This window comes from Prunus mume, linkage group LG5 (assembly GCF_029339155.1).
Source record: "Prunus mume cultivar Tortuosa linkage group LG5, ASM2933915v1, whole genome shotgun sequence".
Lineage (NCBI taxonomy): Eukaryota > Viridiplantae > Streptophyta > Magnoliopsida > Rosales > Rosaceae > Prunus > Prunus mume.
In genome coordinates this window covers 26,552,457-26,573,419 of record NC_142702.1, presented here as the reverse complement: position 1 = coordinate 26,573,419, position 20,963 = coordinate 26,552,457, and the positions used below count along the sequence as shown (strand labels likewise).

The 20,963-nt window shown below is 37.7% G+C and overlaps 2 protein-coding genes across 3 annotated transcripts; one reads left to right on the top strand and one right to left on the bottom strand.

Annotated features, from left to right (window-relative positions):
* Positions 1–1,833: 1,833 nt before the first annotated feature.
* Positions 1,834–16,733, top strand: EMB2771 (E3 ubiquitin ligase). 2 transcript variants are annotated; one of them, XM_089052119.1, is made up of 37 exons: positions 1,834–2,163; positions 2,244–2,307; positions 2,384–2,468; positions 2,643–2,929; positions 3,027–3,132; positions 3,226–3,386; positions 3,494–3,681; positions 3,778–3,847; positions 4,091–4,261; positions 4,463–4,950; positions 5,447–5,906; positions 6,153–6,491; positions 6,705–6,788; positions 7,550–7,642; positions 7,732–7,791; positions 7,879–7,977; positions 8,282–8,422; positions 10,032–10,112; positions 10,229–10,297; positions 10,521–10,592; positions 10,824–10,917; positions 10,986–11,068; positions 11,222–11,278; positions 11,415–11,492; positions 11,588–11,709; positions 11,776–11,936; positions 12,311–12,387; positions 12,459–12,578; positions 12,680–12,781; positions 13,515–13,655; positions 13,986–14,159; positions 14,548–14,611; positions 14,753–14,892; positions 14,975–15,132; positions 15,250–15,328; positions 15,640–15,738; positions 16,117–16,733. In XM_089052119.1, the coding sequence occupies exons 1-37, from the start codon at positions 1,937–1,939 to the stop codon at positions 16,498–16,500; spliced, it is 5,478 nt and encodes a 1,825-aa protein (XP_088908245.1). In that variant the 5' UTR covers positions 1,834–1,936; the 3' UTR covers positions 16,501–16,733. The 2 variants fall into 2 exon arrangements, with proteins under 2 accessions (XP_088908245.1, XP_008233773.2); XM_008235551.2 differs by having other exon boundaries at positions 1,835–2,163; positions 12,468–12,578.
* A 687-nt stretch (positions 16,734–17,420) lies between these two features.
* Positions 17,421–20,945, bottom strand: LOC103332796 (xylan O-acetyltransferase 1-like). The gene is made up of 5 exons (XM_008235550.3): positions 19,920–20,945; positions 19,643–19,814; positions 19,170–19,369; positions 18,917–19,075; positions 17,421–18,047 (listed from the first exon to the last, which is right to left on the bottom strand). Exons 1-5 carry the CDS (start codon positions 19,988–19,990, stop codon positions 17,699–17,701), a joined length of 951 nt encoding a protein of 316 aa, XP_008233772.2. The 5' UTR covers positions 19,991–20,945; the 3' UTR covers positions 17,421–17,698.
* Between the last annotated feature and the right edge of the window lie 18 nt (positions 20,946–20,963).

Sequence of the window (20,963 nt, the reverse complement as noted above, 5' to 3'; positions counted from 1 at the left end):
CTTCCCCCTTCCTCCCAATTTCTTCCACCTCTGAAAAATCATCTTCATATGGTGTAAACTCCTCATCGTCATCATCATCGTAATTGTTCCCACCATTGATCTCTCTTTCAAGGTCCTCTCGGCCTTCAATGGCCGACCTTTCACTCCTACACCTTCTCTTCCGGACCCTAAACCCAACCCCAACAAACCAATCGAACCCACTCGCCCTTTAACCCCAGAACCCCAATGCAGTCGCCTCCCTTCCCCTGAACCCAAACCCACAAACCCAATTACAGAAAGTCCAAGCTTTCTCCAAATCCGCGTGAGTCGACCGATCAACCGAACCCTAGAACCTCACCCCATGGATGAGATAGAAACCCATTGTCCGTGGTTCGGGCTATGGTTGCTGATTTGCTTGCTTGAAAGGGTTCCCTTTTGCGGGTTGACTCGTCGGCAATTTTGAGAAAACTTGAGGGCGACGACGCGACCGGAGAAGAAGGCGGCTGCGAGAGCTCGGAGGAGAATCAGGCGATATTGGCGGTTGAGATGGCGTTGAGGTCAATGGCGGAAGAGAACGGTGGCGTTGAGTTGGAGGAGTTTGTGGTGAGTGGAAAGTCGAGAGTTATGGTTTTGGGGATTGATCGGACTCGGTGATGAAGGAATTGCACAAAGCAAGTTTCAAGGTCAAGATTCGAATTTGGTAAATGGGAATGGAAATTTGAATCGAATCGAGTCAGCAATTGGTGACTAATGGGATTGAATCATACAACAGGCAAATTTGCACAACCTCCAAAAATTCAATGAAAAGCAATTAAAGAGTCTCCATCTCTGATATTTTCCTTTTCTTTTAATTGGTACGAAAGCATTTAATTATTGCTTGGATCTGTGAAAACCATTGTGAGCGGCATAATTTCGTAATGCTCCTTGTACAAGGGAGGGGATATTGGAGAAGATGGGTGTTTCTTTGTTTCAGGTGCCATGGGTGGATGTTGGGGAGGGTTGACGGGGGAGGGTGGTGGGTTCTTCTGGGTTTGTTTGTTTGTTTTGGTGGTAGAGGAGGATTAGACGGAGGAGGGTTTGGTGGTAGAGGCTATGGTGGAAGAGAGAGAGAGATTAAAATAATTTAAAAATAATTTAAACAGTAAAATAATTTATTATTATTTTTTTGTCCACGTAGAAGTCCACGTCATCAAAAAAAGGGGTCCCATAAATGCCACGTATGCACATAACGAATTTCATGACAGAATCGCTAACGGAGGGCAATCTGTAATTTTTTGCGACGTTGTGTATGTACCCATAAATGTCTCTAAAATCGAGTATGGACTCGTAAATGACCCTATAAGTTAGGGGGTTTATTGTAGTTTGTCCATATTTGTAATATATACAAGTGATGCACGATAATAGTTGTACGTAGCAGATCTTAATGTAGTGTGCATGAGAATAGTTGTACGTAGTAGAGCTTAACAGGGTGTGTGTAGGGTTTTACTAATTAATTTTTTCTCTTTCTTTTACGTAGGTTATCCCTGTAAACGAGCAAATATATATGGAATTTAGGGTTCAGAAATTGAAATAGTTTTAATATCAATTGCAAAACGAGCTATAAAAAAAAGTCAAAATGAATTTGAGTTTTACTTTTTGGAATGGGCTTACGTGACCCATTGGGCTGCTAGCTGAGGATGTGCTTTGTCTGGTTGTGGCTAATAGGCCCAGTATGCTGTTGTAAGAAAAATACAAGACACCACGAAAAGTAATAACGGTCACATAAAACGCACCGCCAGTCTAAATCCTCACTGGAACAAGCTAATCCACGCAACCAAACGCCTAAAAACATTAGGGTTTAAAACTCACTCTCCCCAGTTCCCACCCGTTGATTCACCAAACACAGCAAAACGAAAAGAAAAAAAGGGCGGGAGAGACAGTCTCTCACTCCACTGAGCTCCATTTCTCTCACTAAGAAATGTCGTCGTCCTTGGGCGTTCGTCACCTCACAGTGCTCGGCGAGTTTAAGCCCTTTGGCTTAATCGCCGAAGCCGTCGACGGAAAGCCTGCCGATAATGTCACCGACAAGTACGATTACTTCTTGTTCGACCCGGAAACCGTTCGAGAAAGAGACGAAACTGACGAAGCATCGGCCTCCGCGTTGAGCGATCGATGTGATCACGAGCTTTTCATTCGAGGAAATCGGTAATTTATTGCAATTTTTTTTTTCCATTTTCCGAAAATGTGGAATTATGAAATGACTTTATCCGTAATGTTTGTATCAGGATTATATGGTCAACAGGTCCACGAGTCTTTAAGAGGTTCACATTGCCGTCGCCAATAATCATGGTATTCAAATTTGCTTGGATTGCTTCTTTAGACTGATATAATTTTATGTTGAGAACTATTTGTGTGTAAATTCCAGGCTTGTTGGTGTCGTTTGGGTGATATGACCGAAGCTCTTTTATGCGTTTTACAAATTGCTTCTTTAACAATCTACAACACATCAGGTGTGCAAAATTGATTGTAGATAAATTTCTGAAAAATAAAACAAAATCACCTTCCCATTCTCTTAAACTTAATTTTGATATAGTTTATATTTCTGATAAGAAACTTAATGGTAGATAAATTCCTGAAAAACTGAAGAAAAAAAAAATCGTTTGTGTTTTTTTTTATTTTAATAGGTGAAGTAGTCTCTGTCCCTCTTCCTCGCACCATCAAATCGATATGGCCTCTTCCATTTGGTTTGCTACTTCAGCACGCAGCCGAAGTTAATTCAACTGCACCTGCTCCTTCTTCGTTGTCAAATCCTTTGTTTGGCCTACGAGATCTATCCCGTCCTAGGAGAGAAAGTGGACATAGTCCACAGCATAATGTCAATTCTGTAACTGCACTTGACCATATTGCCAAGGGAGAAGCAATTTCAATGTCCTCACATCTAATTCTGAAAGATCCATTGGAAGAACCTCATGTATGCTACTGGACTTTTTACTTAGCTTCCTTATTTTCTGTTTTTCCTTTTTCCTTTTTGTTGATGTATGTTTTTTTAAATCCTCAAAATATTTCAGTTGGCTTATATTGAAGAAAGAGGAAAATTGAACATAATGAAGGAATTTGATGAAACAACTATTTGGACGAGTGATCGGATTCCTCTTATGGCATCTTATAATACAGGTTTCTTAGATGTCTACATTACTGACTCCAATTTGATTTCCCCTTTATTGTATGTTGTGTTATGCTTATATAATGTTGTCACATTTTATGCAGGAAGGATGCAACACTCTGTGTGGGTTGCGGAAACTAGTAATTCTAACCATGAAATGGCAAGTGCTAGTTTATTGGATGCAGTTCCTCCTGGTGTTCTAGCAAAACAGTTCTCACTCCGTAGAATATGGCAAGGCAAGGGTGCCCACATGGCAGCTTGTAAGGTGCCTCTTTTTTGTTATTATTTTATTTTAATTTTTGGGCTGGTACCTTACTTAAGTAAATGTGAGTTTCCCTTCTCTTCTGATTTTAACTGTAAAATGTATTCTAGGTTTTTCTAGCAACGGATGATGATGCAGCTCCTATTATTTGTTTTCTTCACCACGAACAAAAAAAGTTGCTGTGTGTAAGGCTGCAAAGTGTTGAGATAAATAATGAGATTCTCTTTGACATTAAACCTGATATGAGCTGGAGCATACCTGCAGTTGCAGCAGCACCTGTGATTGTTACCCGCCCTAGGTATGGTTGCATTTCATGTTTCATTTTCCTTTTTATTTTTATCTCAAGTCTGTTTGAAAATTTTATGGACTTGATTTTTTCCTTTTACTTTTCCAGAGTGAAAGTGGGACTGCTGCCATATTCAGACATGGTTGTTTTGGCTCCTGAAAATGTCCTTCTTCTCTATGTAAGCTATACCAACTTGGTAGCTTATATCCATTGAGTTACTCATAGTTAATAATATTGTTGACACTCTCTGTAATAGTTCAATTAGTACCTGGAATTGGAATTAGAAATTACTTTCGATTCTAGTAGTAATGAATTGATCAATTGAGAAACTATAGTTTTTTTTTTTAATAGTTAATAATATTTTTTTTTCTTCTTGTATGAGTGTAACATTTTGTGCAATCAACTTTTTCTGTTTTTGTAGTCAGGGAAGCACTGCCTATGTAGATATATGTTGCCTTGTTGTTTGAGTAAAGGACGATTTTCACATAAGTTAGAGTTTCCAGAAACAACATCTGTTTCCCAGGGCCTGAAGATTATAGGATTGGCTGATGCTGTTGAGGGGCGTATCAATGTTACAGTAAATAATGGGCAGGTAATGTGGCTTACATGTTTATTGTTGTCATCCCTTCTTGATTTCCTATGTTTGTTTAAAGTCGAACTGCCGTCCATATGTTTCAATGTAACATGTATTAGTCATTTTCGATATTTGTAGTGACTGCTGATGTCTTTATCAATTTGAGTTACTTGCTATGAAAGCTTTTTTTTATGGACTTGTTTATTCATTGTTGTCCAGATGTTTCGGTGTGTATTACGTAGAAGCCCTGCATCTTCCCTGGCAAATGATTGCATCACAGCTATGGCTGAGGGACTAAGTTCCAATTTCTACAGCCATTTTCTTAGTCTGCTTTGGAAAGATGGTGACTTGGCTTATCTATCAGAAGCTGATTCTAGTGTTCCCTCAGAATGGGACTCTTTTTGTAGCATTATGATGGAAATTTGTGGATCAAGTGCCACTTCTAAAAAGATTTCAAGTCCAATGCCTCAGTCGTCATGGGAGTTTCTTATTCACAGTAAATTTCACAACAATTACTGCAAACATAACCTTATTACTCAAAATTCTTCTGTCATGTCATTGGATGTGCAAAGACTGGACTCCTCTTGGTTAAATTCAGATGGTACACAAAGGCCAGAAAGAACATTTTACTATGAGCTGTTGATGGAGAGTTTACATTGTTTGCATGCAGTATATGAGAACCTGAAACTGAATAGTCTTCGCAAAAGGTGCGTCTTGTTATCTTTTAATCTTCTTGCTTTTTTTTTTTTTTTTTTCAGTGGCATGCTATATTTACAATTATGATATTGCATGCATGTGAGGTGTAGTGATTCATGCCAATTGAGTGACTTGGATGAACCTTTATAAAGTTTTTTGGAAATCGATAGTATAGGTGGAGTGCCTCTTTTGATGTTTTACCTATTTAAGGTGCTTCTTTTATGCTTGCCATGCTAAGTGCAGGACCATTAACATTTTCAGCACTAAAATAAAAGGTTAGGGGTGTTTCAGTTTGCCAATTGTTTACTGGAGAGTTGCATGAGACATGAACTGCTATTGATTCTTCATCTGTTCCTATGGGCATTTCATGTTGAGCTCTTTAACTACAACCTGTCATGGTGTGTAACCTGGCAAACACATCTTATTGACTTGTGTGTGTGCATGTGTGGTTTTTGTTATTATTTAATTTGTAAATTTGCCTTAAACTGTACTATAATTGCTTTTTAGGGACTTGGAGCTTCTAGGATTCCTATCATGCTATATTGCTAAGTTTTTGGGGGAGGAAAGTTATGTGGACCATTACATTCGTGACTTTCCTGGCCTTTCTGGAAGTGTTGGGATATGTGATACTTCCATTTCACAGGAAAATCCTCCAAGTTTATTCAGATGGCTTGAAAACTGTTTGCTACATGGATATAATTCAGCTAATATCAATGATCTTCCGCCATTGATTTGTAAAGATGGAAGTTCTGTTGTAAGCTGGGCCCGGAAAATAGTCTCATTTTATAGTTTGTTATCTGGTGCTAAACATATAGGGAAGAAACTCTCATCTGGTGTTTACTGCAATATTGCCACGGGATCATACGACACAAACGAGGAACTCACAGTACTGGCAATGGTTGGGGAAAAGTTTGGATTGCAACAGCTTGACTCACTGCCTTCTGGTGTGTCTCTTCCTTTGCGACACGTAAGTAATGCTACATCCATGTAGTTAAGTGTCACTTATTGAAACCACGGAGATCCTAGAATGTTTTGGAAAAAAAGAGAGGACAATATGCTGTTGTTTTCTTTTACTTTTCTGTGGAAGAAGGCAGTTTTACTTTTGTTTTTTTCTGTGTCAGTATTGTAATATTATTGAGTCTCCTTGTTGTCAATTTTTTTGTATTTTTAACTTTCCATAATCAACGGAATCCTTTATTTCTGTGTTCTATAGGCACTGGGTAAGTGCAGGGAATCTCCTCCGATTGGTTGGCCTGCAGCTGCATATGTTCTTCTTGGTCGGGAAGATTTGGCTTTGTCATATCTGGCACGATCATGCAAATCTAAGGAACTGGAAACCCAAACTAATGTGAATTTAATTTCTATGTCTGCACCTTACATGCTACATCTGCATCCAGTCACCATTCCTTCTGCAGTATCTGATACAATCGGATTTGATAATACCAAGTTTGAGGATGCAGATTCTGCTGATGGGTCTATGACAGATGGTATGGAACATATCTTCAATTCTAGTACACAGTTGCGCTATGGTCGTGATTTGCGACTGAATGAGGTGAATTTTAGTTCTCCTTACCTTAGTTTTCCCTTTAACATCCTATCACTTGGCTTGCATTATTGTGTTGGAGTGGTTGCTCTTTCGTTTATAGTAATTATTGTAATGCATGTGTATTTGTTCGATTTGCTTGTTCTTGTTATGGGTCTTCTAAAGTATCTTCTGAATAGAACTGCACTATACATGTCTGAAAGCAACTTTTGCTTCCACCAGGTTAGACGGCTCCTGTGCTCTGCAAGACCTGTGGCAATTCAAACATCTGTTAATCCTAGTGCCTCTGACCAGGACCTCCAACAGGTACACCTTATTAGTTATCCATTACTTTTTTTTGAACTTTTAGGCATCAACTGTAAACTACTTTGAGGCTGACTTAACTTGACCAACCATTTGTATAATGGCATCTGTCTCTTTTGGCTTGTATTAAAAGAATGCTGTTAACATAATAAAACTATTAAGAGTTAATGAACTTTAATTTATCTAATTTGAGTCTTCTTGAGTTTTTTCCCGACCTTGTTTTGCTCTGAAGTGCTGCTGTATCATATCTGTTTATCCAACAATGGTATCTGCCATGATTTGTGTTGATCATATTCGTTGCGTTGGCAAGTTGAACATGGTTAGATTCAGCTTTTTCTTAGTTAAAATATTTGGAAATAAAAAGGTGAAAAAAGGCCAAGTACTTCAGAGATTCTGCATCTGTGTTCTGCAGGCCTGTGTGTTGTTTGTTAGTGATGATGATTTCTTGACTTCTTGTGATGTGTGCGACTTCAGATGTATTTTTAATTGCTTGTAATAAGCTTAAAAGTATACTTAGTTTATCAGTTCTTTTTTCCCCTTGATTAGTACACGGTCAGTTATTTAATTAAAATGAAAAGAGCTTTTTGATTTTTTTGGTCATACATTTTACAAACTCATCGTAGCAGATTAAAGGATTGAACGACAATTACTGCATTTTGTGAATCATGAAGGCTTTGATATCCCTATTGTTTCCTGCTCAGTGGACATACAATTTTTTTAATGCCATCTCTGCATTTTCTTGCTGTTCTTCTTTTGTTGTAAAGGCCCAGCTATGGCACCTTGCACAAAGGACCACTGCCCTTCCTTTCGGTCGTGGGGCATTCACTCTTGCAACCATATATACACTTCTGACAGAGGTACCTCTGTTTTTTGTCTGTGTGTGTCTGTTACATCGAATGCTTAACGTGCACTAACAGATTCTTCTGCCCAACTCCACATTCTCTAGGCCTTTGTAGTCCCAAAGCTTGTTTTAGCAGGTCGGTTGCCTGCCCAGCAAAATGCAACTGTATGTTCAGATTTTCTTTCTTAGCAATGTTGTGTTTATTTACCTCCTGTAAGGCGAGGCGTTTTACATAATGTTTCTCTACGAAAGGTTAATCTGGATCCAAATGTGAGGAATATACAAGAAATCAAATCTTGGCCTGAATTTAACAATGCTGTTGCTGCTGGACTAAGGCTGGCTCCTCTTCAGGTTCTCTCTCCCCTGATCTCTCTTATCTAAATGGTTTTTGTTAGATCTAAATTTAATAGCACTCATTTTATCTTGATTTCTGTATTATGACTTCCATTTTTATTTACGTTTTTTGGTGAGTTATTTGTTTATGTATTGCTTTACCTTGAAATTGTACATAGATATCTGCCTTCATGTTTATGTTTACTATATTGAATTTATTTTCATGCTTCTGTTCATTTCCCCAACATATATTATATATGTTGTTCTAATATTTATGTGATCTTTCTTGAGTTTTGTGTCTTGTTTTGGCTTTTCATTCCAGGGAAAAATGTCAAGAATGTGGATTATATATAACAAACCAGAGGAGCCAAATGCTATCCATGCTGGACTTATCCTTGCACTAGGATTACATGGTTATCTGCGTGTCTTAACTATTACGGACATATATCAGTATCTTTATCAGGTGTTGTATTGCACGACTTTCAGTTCTTTATTATCTTCATTTTCAATGCCTTTCAGTTCCTTGAATTGCTGTTTGCCTGCTTTTGGTACGTCTTGATTAAAACCTGCTTAATTTAAAACATTTTAGACTCAGCAAATTTTTATCTACTCAAATTTTCTTTTCAACTCTTGTGAATTAAAGTAGTAGAGGTATCATATTGATGGTTCTTACTTAGAATTGTTTGACTTATGGGGGCTTCAGTACATTTGTTTAGTTATGTAACTTTTTATGCTGGGAATTTTATGGGGGCTTCGGCTACTTCTCTCAACCCTTGGAAGGATATTTCGGCAGGTTATCAATTCTTTTTACAGTGCTGCAGTTTTGAGGTGGGGAATGGGAATAGGGTAAGGTTTTGGGAGGATAGTTGGGTGAAGGAGGGGTTGTTGAAGGACTTTTTTCCGCTTGTTTGCGTTGTCTTCTAAGCAGTCCTTAAGCATTGACCGTTTTGTTGATTCTCACGTTTTTCCTCATAATTGGGACTTTGGGTTTAGGAGAAATCTGAATGATAGGGAGACTGCCGAGGTGATTAAATTGCTGGAAGTTCTGGAAGGTTTCAGATTGTGTGCTTCTAAAAGGGATAGGAGAAGGTGGGATCTTGAGGTGTCGGGTTTTTTCACCTGCGAGTCCTTTCAATCCTTTTTACGCAACAAGGGGAGTGTTGTGACCTTTCTTCCTTTCTCTAGTGTGTGGAAGGCCAAGTCCCCCCCTAAGGTTAAAGTTTCTGTTTGGTTGGTGGCGCTTGGGAAAGTTAACACTTTGGATCTTGTCCAAAGGAAAAGACCTTTCATGTATTTGTCTCCTCAGTGGTGTGTGTTATGTAAGCTTGGTGGGAGAGTGTGGACCACCTTTTCTTACATTGCCCCTTTTCCTTAAGTCTTTGGGGGCTTTTGTGGAGGGAGGTTGGGACCGTTTGGGTGATTCCGAAAGGGTGCGCTGATTTCCTTTGTTCTGATTTTGAGGTGTGGGGTTCAGGGAAGCGCGCCTCAACCTTGTGGGGCTGTCTGGTTCACTCTGTTTTCTGGAACATTTGGATGGAGCGTAATAGGAAATTTTTGAAGACTACAAGGGGTGGGAGTGAGTGATTTGTGGGATAGAGTTAAGTACTGGGCAGCTTTGTGGGCTTCTGTTACTGAAGATTTTAAAGATTATTCTGTTTCTACTATTTTGAGGGATATGGCAGCAGTGGTTATGTGAGGGTTGGGGGGTGTGTTGTTTCAGTGGTTTTTTGGCTTTGTTCCTCCCTGTTATTTTGGGAGGGGTTGGTGTTGTTTGTTTCTTTGTGTGTTGGTGTTGTTCTCCGGTTGTGGTTGTCTTATCCACCTCCGTGTTCTTTTGCTTTATAAATTTCGTTTCTTCTCAAAAAAAAAAAAATGCTGGGAATTTTTTTCACGAAAGGCAGATATGTCAACTCACACAATACACACGTTCAGAGAGAGAAAGAGAAGTTGATTGCCTAGCCTTTTGTTCCTTGTTGATTGCCATCGTCATCATCATCATCATTTTCTTTTTCTTCTGCAATTAGTTCTTCGGTTATTGTCTGATTTGCTTACTTGACACTTCAATTTCTTAGGAACATGAAATCACAACTGTTGGCATGATGCTTGGCCTGGCAGCTTCTTACAGAGGGACTATGCAACCAGCAATATCAAAGGTAATGACATATGCTCTTTAAGCACCGGGTGCAACTTATGTTGCTTTTTCAGTTGAAAATTAAATTAATAGTGCCTATGCTGTGTGTCGTGTAACCTTATTACAATTTCATGACAGTGTCTTTATGTTCATATACCTGCTCGAAATCCGCCTTCATTTGAAGTAGAGTTACAGACCCTTGTGCAGGTATTCATCGTGCCATTGTTATTATATTACTCTTGCTACTGGCAAACTTGCATTTCTGCATCCATCTCTGTTACCTCTTTCTCTTGTGCTAGTGTACAATGCTACTGGAATTACTAATTTAATTTTCCTCAACTTTCCAGCTAGTTTTGCATAATGAAGCATTTGATGCTTTGTTTAATAGCATACCACCTTCATCCTTTTTCTTTTTTTCTTGTTGTAACAGTCAGCAGGTCTAATGTCAGTTGGGCTCCTTTATGAAGGATCAGCACACCCACAAACAATGCAGATTCTCTTGGTTTGCTCTGTTTTTTTTGTTGCTCCACTAGTTTGCACATTTTCTATTACTTAGTAACCTAGTGAATGCATGGTTTGTGTTACATGATGCATTCATCCTTTGCATGAGATACTATGCCATTTTGTTTTTATTCTCTTTAGTGGGTGATTGATGTTAATTGCGCTTTAATCTTATCTTGTTCATAAGATGCCTTGTATCTAACTTTGTATGTTAAATGCTCCATTTTTACAGACTGAAATAGGACGTAGAAGTGCAGGGGATAATGTACTTGAAAGGGAGGGTTATGCTGTTTCTGCAGGATTTGCATTGGGTCTTGTTGCATTGGGTATGAACAGTTATATGCTTATTTCAATTGTGTTGAGACGCGGTCATAACTCTGGATTTTTAATGAAGGTCGTGGAGAAGATGCTCTTGGTTTCATGGACACAATGGTTGATAAATTGTTCCATTATATTGGTGGAAAAGAAGTTCACAATGTATGATGTTGAATCCATAATTCTTTCATTGCTCTGTGTTATTTTCAGTTGTGTATAATCTGTACACCAAATGTCTTGCACAAGAATTGCGTTTTACCATTTATTAAATTTGTGGTTATTCTAACATGAAAGTTAACTGTTGACCTGCATCAGGATAGATCCAATTCATCAAAACTATCAGCAGATGAACACAACCGTGCTGCTGCACAGGTTTGAAGTTTTTCACACTAGCTTTTGTAACCTTTCAATTGCATAACAGTCTTTTGTTTAATCCACTTCTGTGTTGTATTTTTTTGGCAGCTTTTGTTATGGACATGTTTTACCCCGTGTTAATATTGTCTTGTAGATGATGGATGGAACTGCAGTAAATGTTGATGCCACTGCACCTGGAGCCACGATCGCTCTTGCTTTAATGTTTTTGAAGGTAATTTCCAGTAAAGATTATACATATTTGAACAATATGCTTCCACTAGCTTATCTGTCTGCATGAAGATTTTCTCACGTAGCTCTTTGTAACAGACTGAATCACAGGAAATTGTGTCTAAGCTCTCTATCCCTCACACACGATTTGAGTTGCAATATGTGAGGCCTGATTTCATCATGCTTCGTGTCATTGCCCGAAGTCTAATAATGTGGAGCAGGTAGTGGGTCTTTCAATAATCTATATAGCTACTTTTCATACATAGTTTGACAATGTTTTATTGTAGGGTTCATCCTTCCCAAGATTGGATACAGTCTCAGATTCCTGATATTGTAAAAAATGGTGTCAATTGTCTTGGGGATGACACTGATGATATTGATGAAATGGATGCTGAAGCATTTGTGCAGGCATATGTCAATATAGTGGCTGGAGCCTGCATTTCTCTTGGTAAGATGTGATTTTAATTTTTTTTATTGATTTAATGAGAATGGCATTCACTTATGTAGTTGTATCTGACTTGGAGGATATTAATGCAATTGTCATTTTCATTTAATTTCATTAGATATAGTGCTTTTTCTTTGGCAAGCTATGAAGGATATGCCTCCTGCAGTTTTCTGTTCTAATTGTTCAATTATATGATATTTGAGCATATTTAGTTGTATGGTATAAGCTGTTTTATTTGGTTGAAAAACAAAATGATTCTAATGTTTTATTTATAGTTTATTTCTGTTTCGATAAACATGCAAAACTTTAGTAGAAGTTAGACATTAACTTGCTATCTTACTTTTACCTTGAAATCCATTATCTTTTACCATGGGCAGGGTTGAGATTCGCTGGTACAAAGAATGGAAATGCTCAGGAGTTACTTTACAACTATGCTGTTTACTTTCTAAATGAGGTCAGACATTTGGCATGATATTTCTTAACTTGTAATCATCCATCCATTAGTAGTAAATAATTTATTTTTAGTGTTTGCAGATCAAGCCAGTTTCTGCTACAAGTGGAACCTTCCCAAGAGGATTGTCTCACTATGTCGATCGGGGCACATTGGAGATATGCCTTCATCTCATTGTTCTTTCCCTGTCTGTGGTAAATGAATCTTTTCGTTCTTCTTTTGTTTTGCTTTCTCTTCTAATATTTTCTGTTATTAATGCCGTCAAGTGTTGGGTGCTAATTCTCTGAGAGAGCAGGTCATGGCTGGTTCTGGACATTTACAAACCTTTAAGCTCTTGAGATTTCTCCGGAACAGAAATTCTGCGGATGGACATGTTAATTATGGTGTTCAGATGGCAGTAAGTCTTCCACTGCTTACTGTCTGATCTCATATTTCTTATACAAATGTTCATTCTTTTGCTTGAAATTTTTTTGACGGCGGACCCATTATTGGGCTTGTTGACAAGAAAATCACTGCTCTCCTTGAACATGTGAGTATATGCAAATCTTTATGTGGACAACATTGTGATTTTAGCTGCGAATGCTTAAATTTTAAGCTGTTGTTTGTTGGTGGTGTGTTTTGGGGGATATACACAATGCAAAAAGATGTGGGATTCATTGCCCATTCTGCTTCATCCATGCATTCCATCATGTTTACACTGTTGTAATGCCCTTCCAAATGCTGCAGAGTTCATTTACGCAGGAGCTGCTGAGGATTTTATTTTACTTGTATTTGTAATTTTTTCCATAATCATGTTATCAAAAGAACATAGTTTGATAAGAAAAGGTGGTTGGTTTTCTCTGAGTCTCATGTAATGTGCAAGAGATGTTTAGCATTTCTATGAAGAATCCTCAATATAAAAATAATGTGAAATGCTTTGAAAGCTCCATCCTCTAAGTCACATTTGACTTTCTGAATGCATGATGTAATTTGAGATGAGATAAGCATTCCTGGGTGTTTTTTTTTCTTTCTCAAATGAATGGCATTATGTTTGCAATTATACATTTATAATTTGAAAGTCAATTATGTTGAAAGGACTGTATTCTGTTACAATTTAAATTTTGTTGCATTTGTAACTCTGGTGACTCTAGGTAAGCCTAGCTATTGGGTTCTTGTTCCTTGGGGGAGGGACGCAGACATTTTCAACAAGCAACAGTTCAGTTGCTGCTTTGCTGATTACTCTCTATCCACGTTTGCCTACTGGACCAAATGATAATCGATGCCACCTCCAGGTACAGTAAAATTCAGTGAAGTTTAAAAGGTTTTCTCAGGCATTACATACATCAATAATTGGGTTTGGAAAATTCATTCAATTGTTTATTACATAATATCAGTGGACCAAGCAATATTAGTTATTGTGGTACATTGGACAGCTCCTGAAATGTGAAGAACTGTCCTTATTTGGATTTTGAATAAAAATGGCCATAAGGAAAAACTTTTGATATATATATTTTTCAGTCTGGTGACTTCGATGTCATGCCAATAGAGAGGGATTGCTTCTTCACCCCATAATATCCGGTTGCTGTTTATTAGTATCATGATTTTATGAAGTGTATTTTCAGGCATTCCGGCACTTGTATGTACTTGCAACGGAAGCTCGTTGGATTCAGACAGTTGATGTTGACACCGGTCTACCTGTGTATGCCCCTCTTGAAGTTACTATAAGGGAAACTGAACATTATGCAGAAACAAGTTTTTGTGAGGTTACACCTTGTCTTCTGCCAGAACGTGCCATTGTAAGTTTCAACAGTTAAGAATAAAGTCAATTCTTTATCTTCCTTCTCTCTCCCCATATAATTGAAGTGAACATGAGACATTTACTTGGGAAAATTTGCTGCTAGCTCTGCATGGAAATTTTCGTCCTCTTGGATTTTCAAGAAAAATATTTGAAGAAATTGTTATATAAAATATTTTAGTTTTTACCATGACAATTTTTTACTGGAGCTTTTATGGATTGCCAAATGCAATATATTTATATGCAGATTTTATGTTCCTGTGTGACTTTACGTAATTAATTACCTTGGAAATAAATCTGTCAGCTCTTTCATATATGTTTTAAAAAAAAATTAAAAAAAACTTAGAGCTTTGGGGTTGATGGGTTATTTGATTTTCTGCTGTTTGCAGTTGAAGGCAATACGCATTTGTGGCCCTCGGTATTGGCCGCAAGTAATAGATCTAGTCCCTGAAGGTATGCACTTGTTGCTGCTTGTTTTTGCTAATGTATGCTACTTCCGATAATTTTATTACTTTTAATAGTCAAACGAAAACTTTATTTTTGTTATTTCAAGGCTCTGCAATGTTTAGCTGTATTCCATATTTTGTTAAACAGATAAACCTTGGTGGACCCCTGGGGACAAGAATAGCCCATTTAATTCTGGTGTTTTGTATATCAAGAGAAAAGTTGGAGCTTGTTCCTATATTGATGATCCTATAGGGTGTCAGTCACTGCTGTCACGGGCAATGCATAAGGTTAAAAATTCTCTACCACTGGTAAATATGTTTGAGATCTGTCTTGGATGATACTGTGGATACCAAATTGTTCTCTGTCCAGGTGTTTGGTTTGACAAGTTTAAAAGCACGCGATTCATGCTCCACTGGGGACAATGGACCTGGTTCTGTTACTGTTGACCAGTTGGTTGCTACCTTCTCATCTGATCCTAGCTTAATTGCTTTTGCACAACTCTGCTGCGGCCCTTCATGGAAGAGCAGGTAAGTATGCAGATTTTTCTTCTTTCTTTTTTCCAGTTTTTAGCTTCACATTTTGCTACCTTCTGTTTCTTTTCTTTTCCATTCTCTCAAATAACCAGTCTTAAAATATATATGCAGATCTGACATTGATTTCCAGGAGTTTTGCTTGCAAGTATTATTCGAGTGTGTGAGCAAGGACAGACCTGCTCTTTTACAGGTAACCATAAAATATGCAAGGATGAGCTTATTTTTCCGTGTTGTCAATTTAAATGAACCTTGAATTACCGAGTTAGTTCTTCCAGTATGGTTGGATGCCAAAAGGGCTGTTATTTGCTTGTACCTGCAGAGAGGTATAGATTGACATTATTTAGATGCGACACATTCAAATGCAACTGACTTTTGCTTTTCATTTTATTCAATGTCAAGTGGATTATGCTTTTCATTTTAATTAATGCTTATTAGATGCTCCATTTCTTATTGCGACCTTTCTTATAATGAACTGGATGTGATCTCCTGAAAATTATGCAGGTCTATTTGTCATTATACACGGCAATTGGATCAATGGCAAGGCAACTTAGCAGTGATTCCGTTGTTTTATGTGACTCACTCGCTATCTCTAATCTTAAGGTGGCATTCTATAAACATTTAAATTCTTCCGACTTAAACCTTACATTGCAATGATTCAAAATTGTTTTAATTACATAGAGTTGAACATTGGTATTATTTTGTTGGTGCCCGAGTGAAACTTCGATTACAAAGCCATTTCATAAGGATGATATTTTAAGCCACTTTAGACCAAGGTGATCACTGATTGAATTAGGATGAGTTGAATATGCAATGTGGATATTAACCAAAGAAAGAAAGAAAGAAAGAAAAACAAGTTAAATGTGCAATTGGTTAAAATCACATCATTTTTTTTTTCTTTTGTTAATAATCAATTTTTGTTTTATCAATGACATAACTTGTTGCACTGTATTTTTTTCATCTACCCCCTTCTGCTTGCAGCTTGCACTAGCATACAATGAGGCTTTGCTGAGCGGAAGATTGACCTCTTCAAGAGGTGGCAATGTTCAATCCAACTTTATAGCATGTCTTAGGAAGCAGGTGGAAGAGCTCCTAAACTGTTCTCAGGACTTGAAGGATGATTTCTGTAATTATGTGCATTCCGGGAGGTGGCCGAACGGGGAATCCCAGGGAGATAAACGCCAACTACTCCTTTCTTGGTACGTTCAGTGGTTTGGTGTACCGTCTTCGTCCGTAATTAAGGTGGCCGTGGAGAAAGTCAAGCCCAAGCTCAAGTCGTCATCTTTGGTCCCTTTATTGCATTTACTATTTCCGAGAACCCACATCAATGCCATTGCTGAGATAGATAAGTTATTTTCATCTTAGGGCAGCCGATGAGGCATGGATGGTACAGACCATTTGTTACGGAATGTTCATCTCCAGACTCCAGGTATGGTCTTGTTCTGTGCTTCCCACTCGAGTAAAACTAAATATCGTGGAGCAAATCACATTCATCTGCATGTCTACATGTGCGGATACAATATCCCCTATCTACATGTATATGTAAAATGACACAATTAAATGTGAAATTTATTTATATTAGTAGTATCATCTCTCAATCATTGGTTTCAAGATTCGAAATGTCCGATTGTAGATGTGAGAAAAATTTTGAAAACAAAAAAGATGAGTGAGAAATAGCAAAGAGGTGTTATGAGAACAAAAATAGAAAACATAATTGAGAATTCTCTTTGCATACTTCACTTATCCTATGCATTAATTGCATCACTTTGAACTCTGATCATCATCTTAGGGAAAAAAAAAGGATAAGCACTTAAATTTTGTTTTATTTCCACCTTTATGTTTAAGCCATTAAAATGGTTTTAAACTACCATAATAAAATGGCATAAATGCACATAAGCCCCTACTTTTCCATGGAATCTTTATTTTTTTAATTTCTCCAATTAATTCATAAACAATTCCCTTCATATGGTGTGCATCACAAGAAACCAATAGGAAAAATTATGTTCGGGCAAGTATTTGGTAAACGGTAAATGTCTCCTTGTTAAGATGGCATGCTATGCTAAGATCTATGATGTTCTATTTGCTTGGGAAGTAAAATTGTTATGAAATGTAAGAACTAAGCAAAAACCAACGGTGAATTCCCGTCATTTGTCAAAGCCGCCCTCTCAAGCAACGAAAACAGCTCCATCATAAGTTTTGCCTAATTAACACAATTACGCAGTGGTATTGGTTTAAAAAAGAAATTAACATAAATACACTAAAAAGAAAAGGAGTTAATTAACATGTGAAGTAATGTTTTGCATTTTCTTTATTTTTCTTTCCAATATGAATTATACAATTCAGGTGGCGTTTCAGCCTTAGCAAATTGTGAGACTTGGCAGAACAATAGCATTCACCTCAGTCAGATTTGGTTGAAAATTGAACCAAAAGAAAAAAAAAAGAAGGTTGAACGCTAAAATTCAAGCTATAAGAAATTAAAAGAAGAAACTGAGGAGAAATTACATGAACTGGACCCAAAATTAAAACAAAAATTTATAAGACAAGTACGAATTTTTCCTATGTGTCAAGAGCGGGAAATGATACGTGTGTAGAGAAACTCGTTCCACGTGTCGGGCAACCCAGGAAGGCACCAATGGATGCAATCTGCATAAGTTTCTGGGTCTGCTTGCTGCTCTGGTGTTAACATTTTGCCTTGTCTGATTGTATGGACTGAGGTATGTGCATCTTTGCGAAACTCAGAGAGGGTTGTGATGTTAAGAAAGTAAACAGGCACTTTCATTGATCGAGTTATGTTGCTTGCAATCACAAACAGCCTGCGATCTGTGCCCACCTCCAATGGAGTTGTTGCGTTCAAAACTGGTGTCGTCTCTTTTGCACATTTTATGCCATCTGGGTTGTCCCAATCCAAACTCCTGTTACATTTCATTTCATGCACAATATTAGTTTTTTTTTTTGTCAAACGATGCACAATATTAGTTAATTATGTCAATAATATTCAATGTGCGACTGACACTAGCACAACAACTAAACATTCGATTGACATTGACATAATAACTCGTGTAACACGTATGTAATATTCATTATGTCAATAATATTATGTGAAAAACGCTAGTGTGAGCTTGCTCCAACTGACTCTAGCACAACTACTCCTATAACATATATTTTTATACAATAATTGTTATTTGGAAATATGTAGTGGTTAACCAACGAAAACCAAATATTAGGGTCTAATCAAAGGTTCTGGGGTTCATACACCCACTATCAACCACCAAAGCTCATGCTCACCTAATGGGGTTATTATTATATTCTTGTTTCCCTTTCACATAACCTCTGGACAATTAGAAAAAGTATTGTTAGCTGAGCTAAATGCACTTTCTCAACGAATACTTGGCCCAGGACTAAGACTTGCCTCATAAATTCACAATGAATTGATTGAAAGAAGAGTTGGGTAAATTGCAATTTACAATCGGGTAAAGTTAAATTAAAAAGTTGGCACTAAATTTCTAATCTTTGTTTAAATCTAAAACCATTACAAATTTGTTAATTAGGGCCCTAATGAAGAATCACCAAACAAAGATTCTTGAGTGCCCATGTGGTGAACACACTTACAGTTGACAAATGGCTCTCTTGTAAATGCAGAGAATATTAAGTCGTAATTATTATCTATGCTTTTGTTTTACGTTTTCTTTTTTTTATAAATAAAAATGCAAATATTTTGGCAAAACTGTTTCCACATTTTGAAGCATAAGAAAATAATATAGTAAAGGAGTGTGGAAATTACTTGATGTGGAGAGGGGACATGCTGGTGAAGAAGACAGTGGTCCGATTAGGGTCAATGTTCTTGTCCACCCATTTAGCCCATGTCCTCATAACCTTCCAATACGCTACAGGCCGTTCGATCTCATCAAACTCCGTGGCCCCTTGATCGAACGATCCTCGTCTTTTGTCATTAAAAACAACAAATAAAATTAACATTATTAATTTGGAGGCAAAATTTATTTATATTTTTTGAGGTGATTAAATGAGCTACTTACAGAACTTTCATTTTGAAAGTGTTCATCCACCAAATGTATGTGTTGAAGATGAGGAAATCCACGCCCTTCCAGTTTTCTCCATGCTTCTTGATTGACTTGGGCATGATTATACGATTCAATATGCTGTGCATTGTGGGATCATCTGAATTTGACTCCACCAGGAATGGAGCCCAGTAGAATTCAACTGTAGCATTATAGTCCTAAAACCAAATAAACAAATAAACTTATTATAAATAAAAACAACAAAACATCATAAGCCAGTTTCAGAAATATGTGTCTGCTGCTCATAACTATGCCAATTCTTAGTGCTGTTGGCTTGCTGGAATGCCAGACAGACTTACATGCATGAAGAAAAAAAAACCTCTACAACAAAAATAATTGTTCTCTTTCTACAAAGCTAAGGTGGGCCTTGTGTAAATCATAAGAGAACAGGAAGGAAAAAAAAGGGTAAAGAAGAAGATGATTTTATGCACCTCTATTCTGAAAACAGAGAGAGAGCCATTCTTTGTCAAGTTCTTTCTGCCTGGAGGAATGATAGACTGAGCAAAACATATCATTGATTCCCACTGGTTTCTGTTCAATGAGTCTCCAACAAACATTAGCCTCTTGTTTCTCAATTTCTCTAGCAACAGCCTTGCATTGAACCTTAAGCACACAATAATCAACATCATTAAACCCAGGAACTAAAATTAAAATCAAAATTCATAGGAAAAGATGGAATCAGAGAATCGAAGGCATATATATGCTTACTTTGGGAGATTACAATCTCTGGGCTGCCATCTCCAATGTTGGTACAGAGAGTCCTTTCTTCCATTTCTCATGCAAGTCACTTGCGCTGTGAGAAACTCGCATTCATCTTCTTTGTACAGAGGGTGGGTAACAGGATCGAAAACCCAGTCTCCATTAAACAAATCACAGTCTTCTGGAGGCAATTCAATCTCTTCCTCTTCTTCCTCTTCCTCTGGTTGTTGAGAACCCAACAATTCAATCTTCTGTTCATCGTCTTTTTCCGTGATGGATTTCAGATCAACCGGTTCTTGGGTTTCCTCGGAGCTATTCTCTAACTGGGTTTCTTCCAATTGAGCTCTTGAACTCAGTGAAACCCTGTGTTGGATTTCGCTCGGTTTGGTTTCTTGAACAGAGTCACTCTGTTTGGTCTCTTGAACAGGGTGTTCTCTTTTGTTTCTTGAACAGGGTTGCTCTGTTTTGACTCATCTTCTTGGAGCTCCTGGGCCGTAGGCGTTGAGAATGGAAATTCGGCAATGGACTTCACATCCTCGTTGTACATGAAGATCCCAAAGAGGAATATTGAGAAGACCACCACGAATATGGGGAGGTTGTTGTTCTTGCGTGCCTTCATTGACACAGATTCAAGGGGAAATGCCGTTTTTCTGCGAGGTAGCTGCATGAGAGAGAGAGAGAGTGGAGTAAGAAGAGGTGGTGAGAGATGGAGTGGGAGAGGGAGAAAGAAGGAAATATAAGAAAGAAATGAACAACATGAAGTTAAGTTTAAGAGAGTTTGCGGATTTAGTATTATTAGGTTAAGTTTGTTTAATTGGGTGTTTGGTGAAATGGGGTTATCTTGAAGAAATGGCTTTGGCTTTTGGTGGAGGGAGAATTGTCTTTCTCAGTTGCTTGCTTATTTCTATTATAAGCCATGGCTAACTAATTCCTTCAACTTGGCCCAGAGAGAGAGAGAGAGGGGGAGAGAGAGAGAGAGAGAGAAGTAATTTCAAAGCTTTGCCATGTTGGTCCTAGTCTCAGTTAGATGAGAATGATCTGCAGGTTGTGGTG

Bases quoted from the DNA above. Each gene is read 5' to 3' on its own strand.
- EMB2771 (XM_089052119.1), top strand. From the start codon at position 1,937: ATGTCGTCGTCCTTGGGCGTTCGTCACCTCACAGTGCTCGGCGAGTTT. The intron at 10,113-10,228 runs GTAATGACATAT...ATTTCATGACAG, and splicing joins TGCAACCAGCAATATCAAAG to TGTCTTTATGTTCATATACC. The intron at 11,937-12,310 runs GTAAGATGTGAT...TACCATGGGCAG, and splicing joins TGGAGCCTGCATTTCTCTTG to GGTTGAGATTCGCTGGTACA.
- LOC103332796 (XM_008235550.3), bottom strand. From the start codon at position 19,990: ATGAGAAATGGAAGAAAGGACTCTCTGTACCAACATTGGAGATGGCAG. The intron at 19,076-19,169 runs GTAAGTAGCTCA...TAATGACAAAAG, and splicing joins ACTTTCAAAATGAAAGTTCT to ACGAGGATCGTTCGATCAAG. The intron at 18,048-18,916 runs GTAATTTCCACA...GAAATGTAACAG, and splicing joins ATGTCCCCTCTCCACATCAA to GAGTTTGGATTGGGACAACC.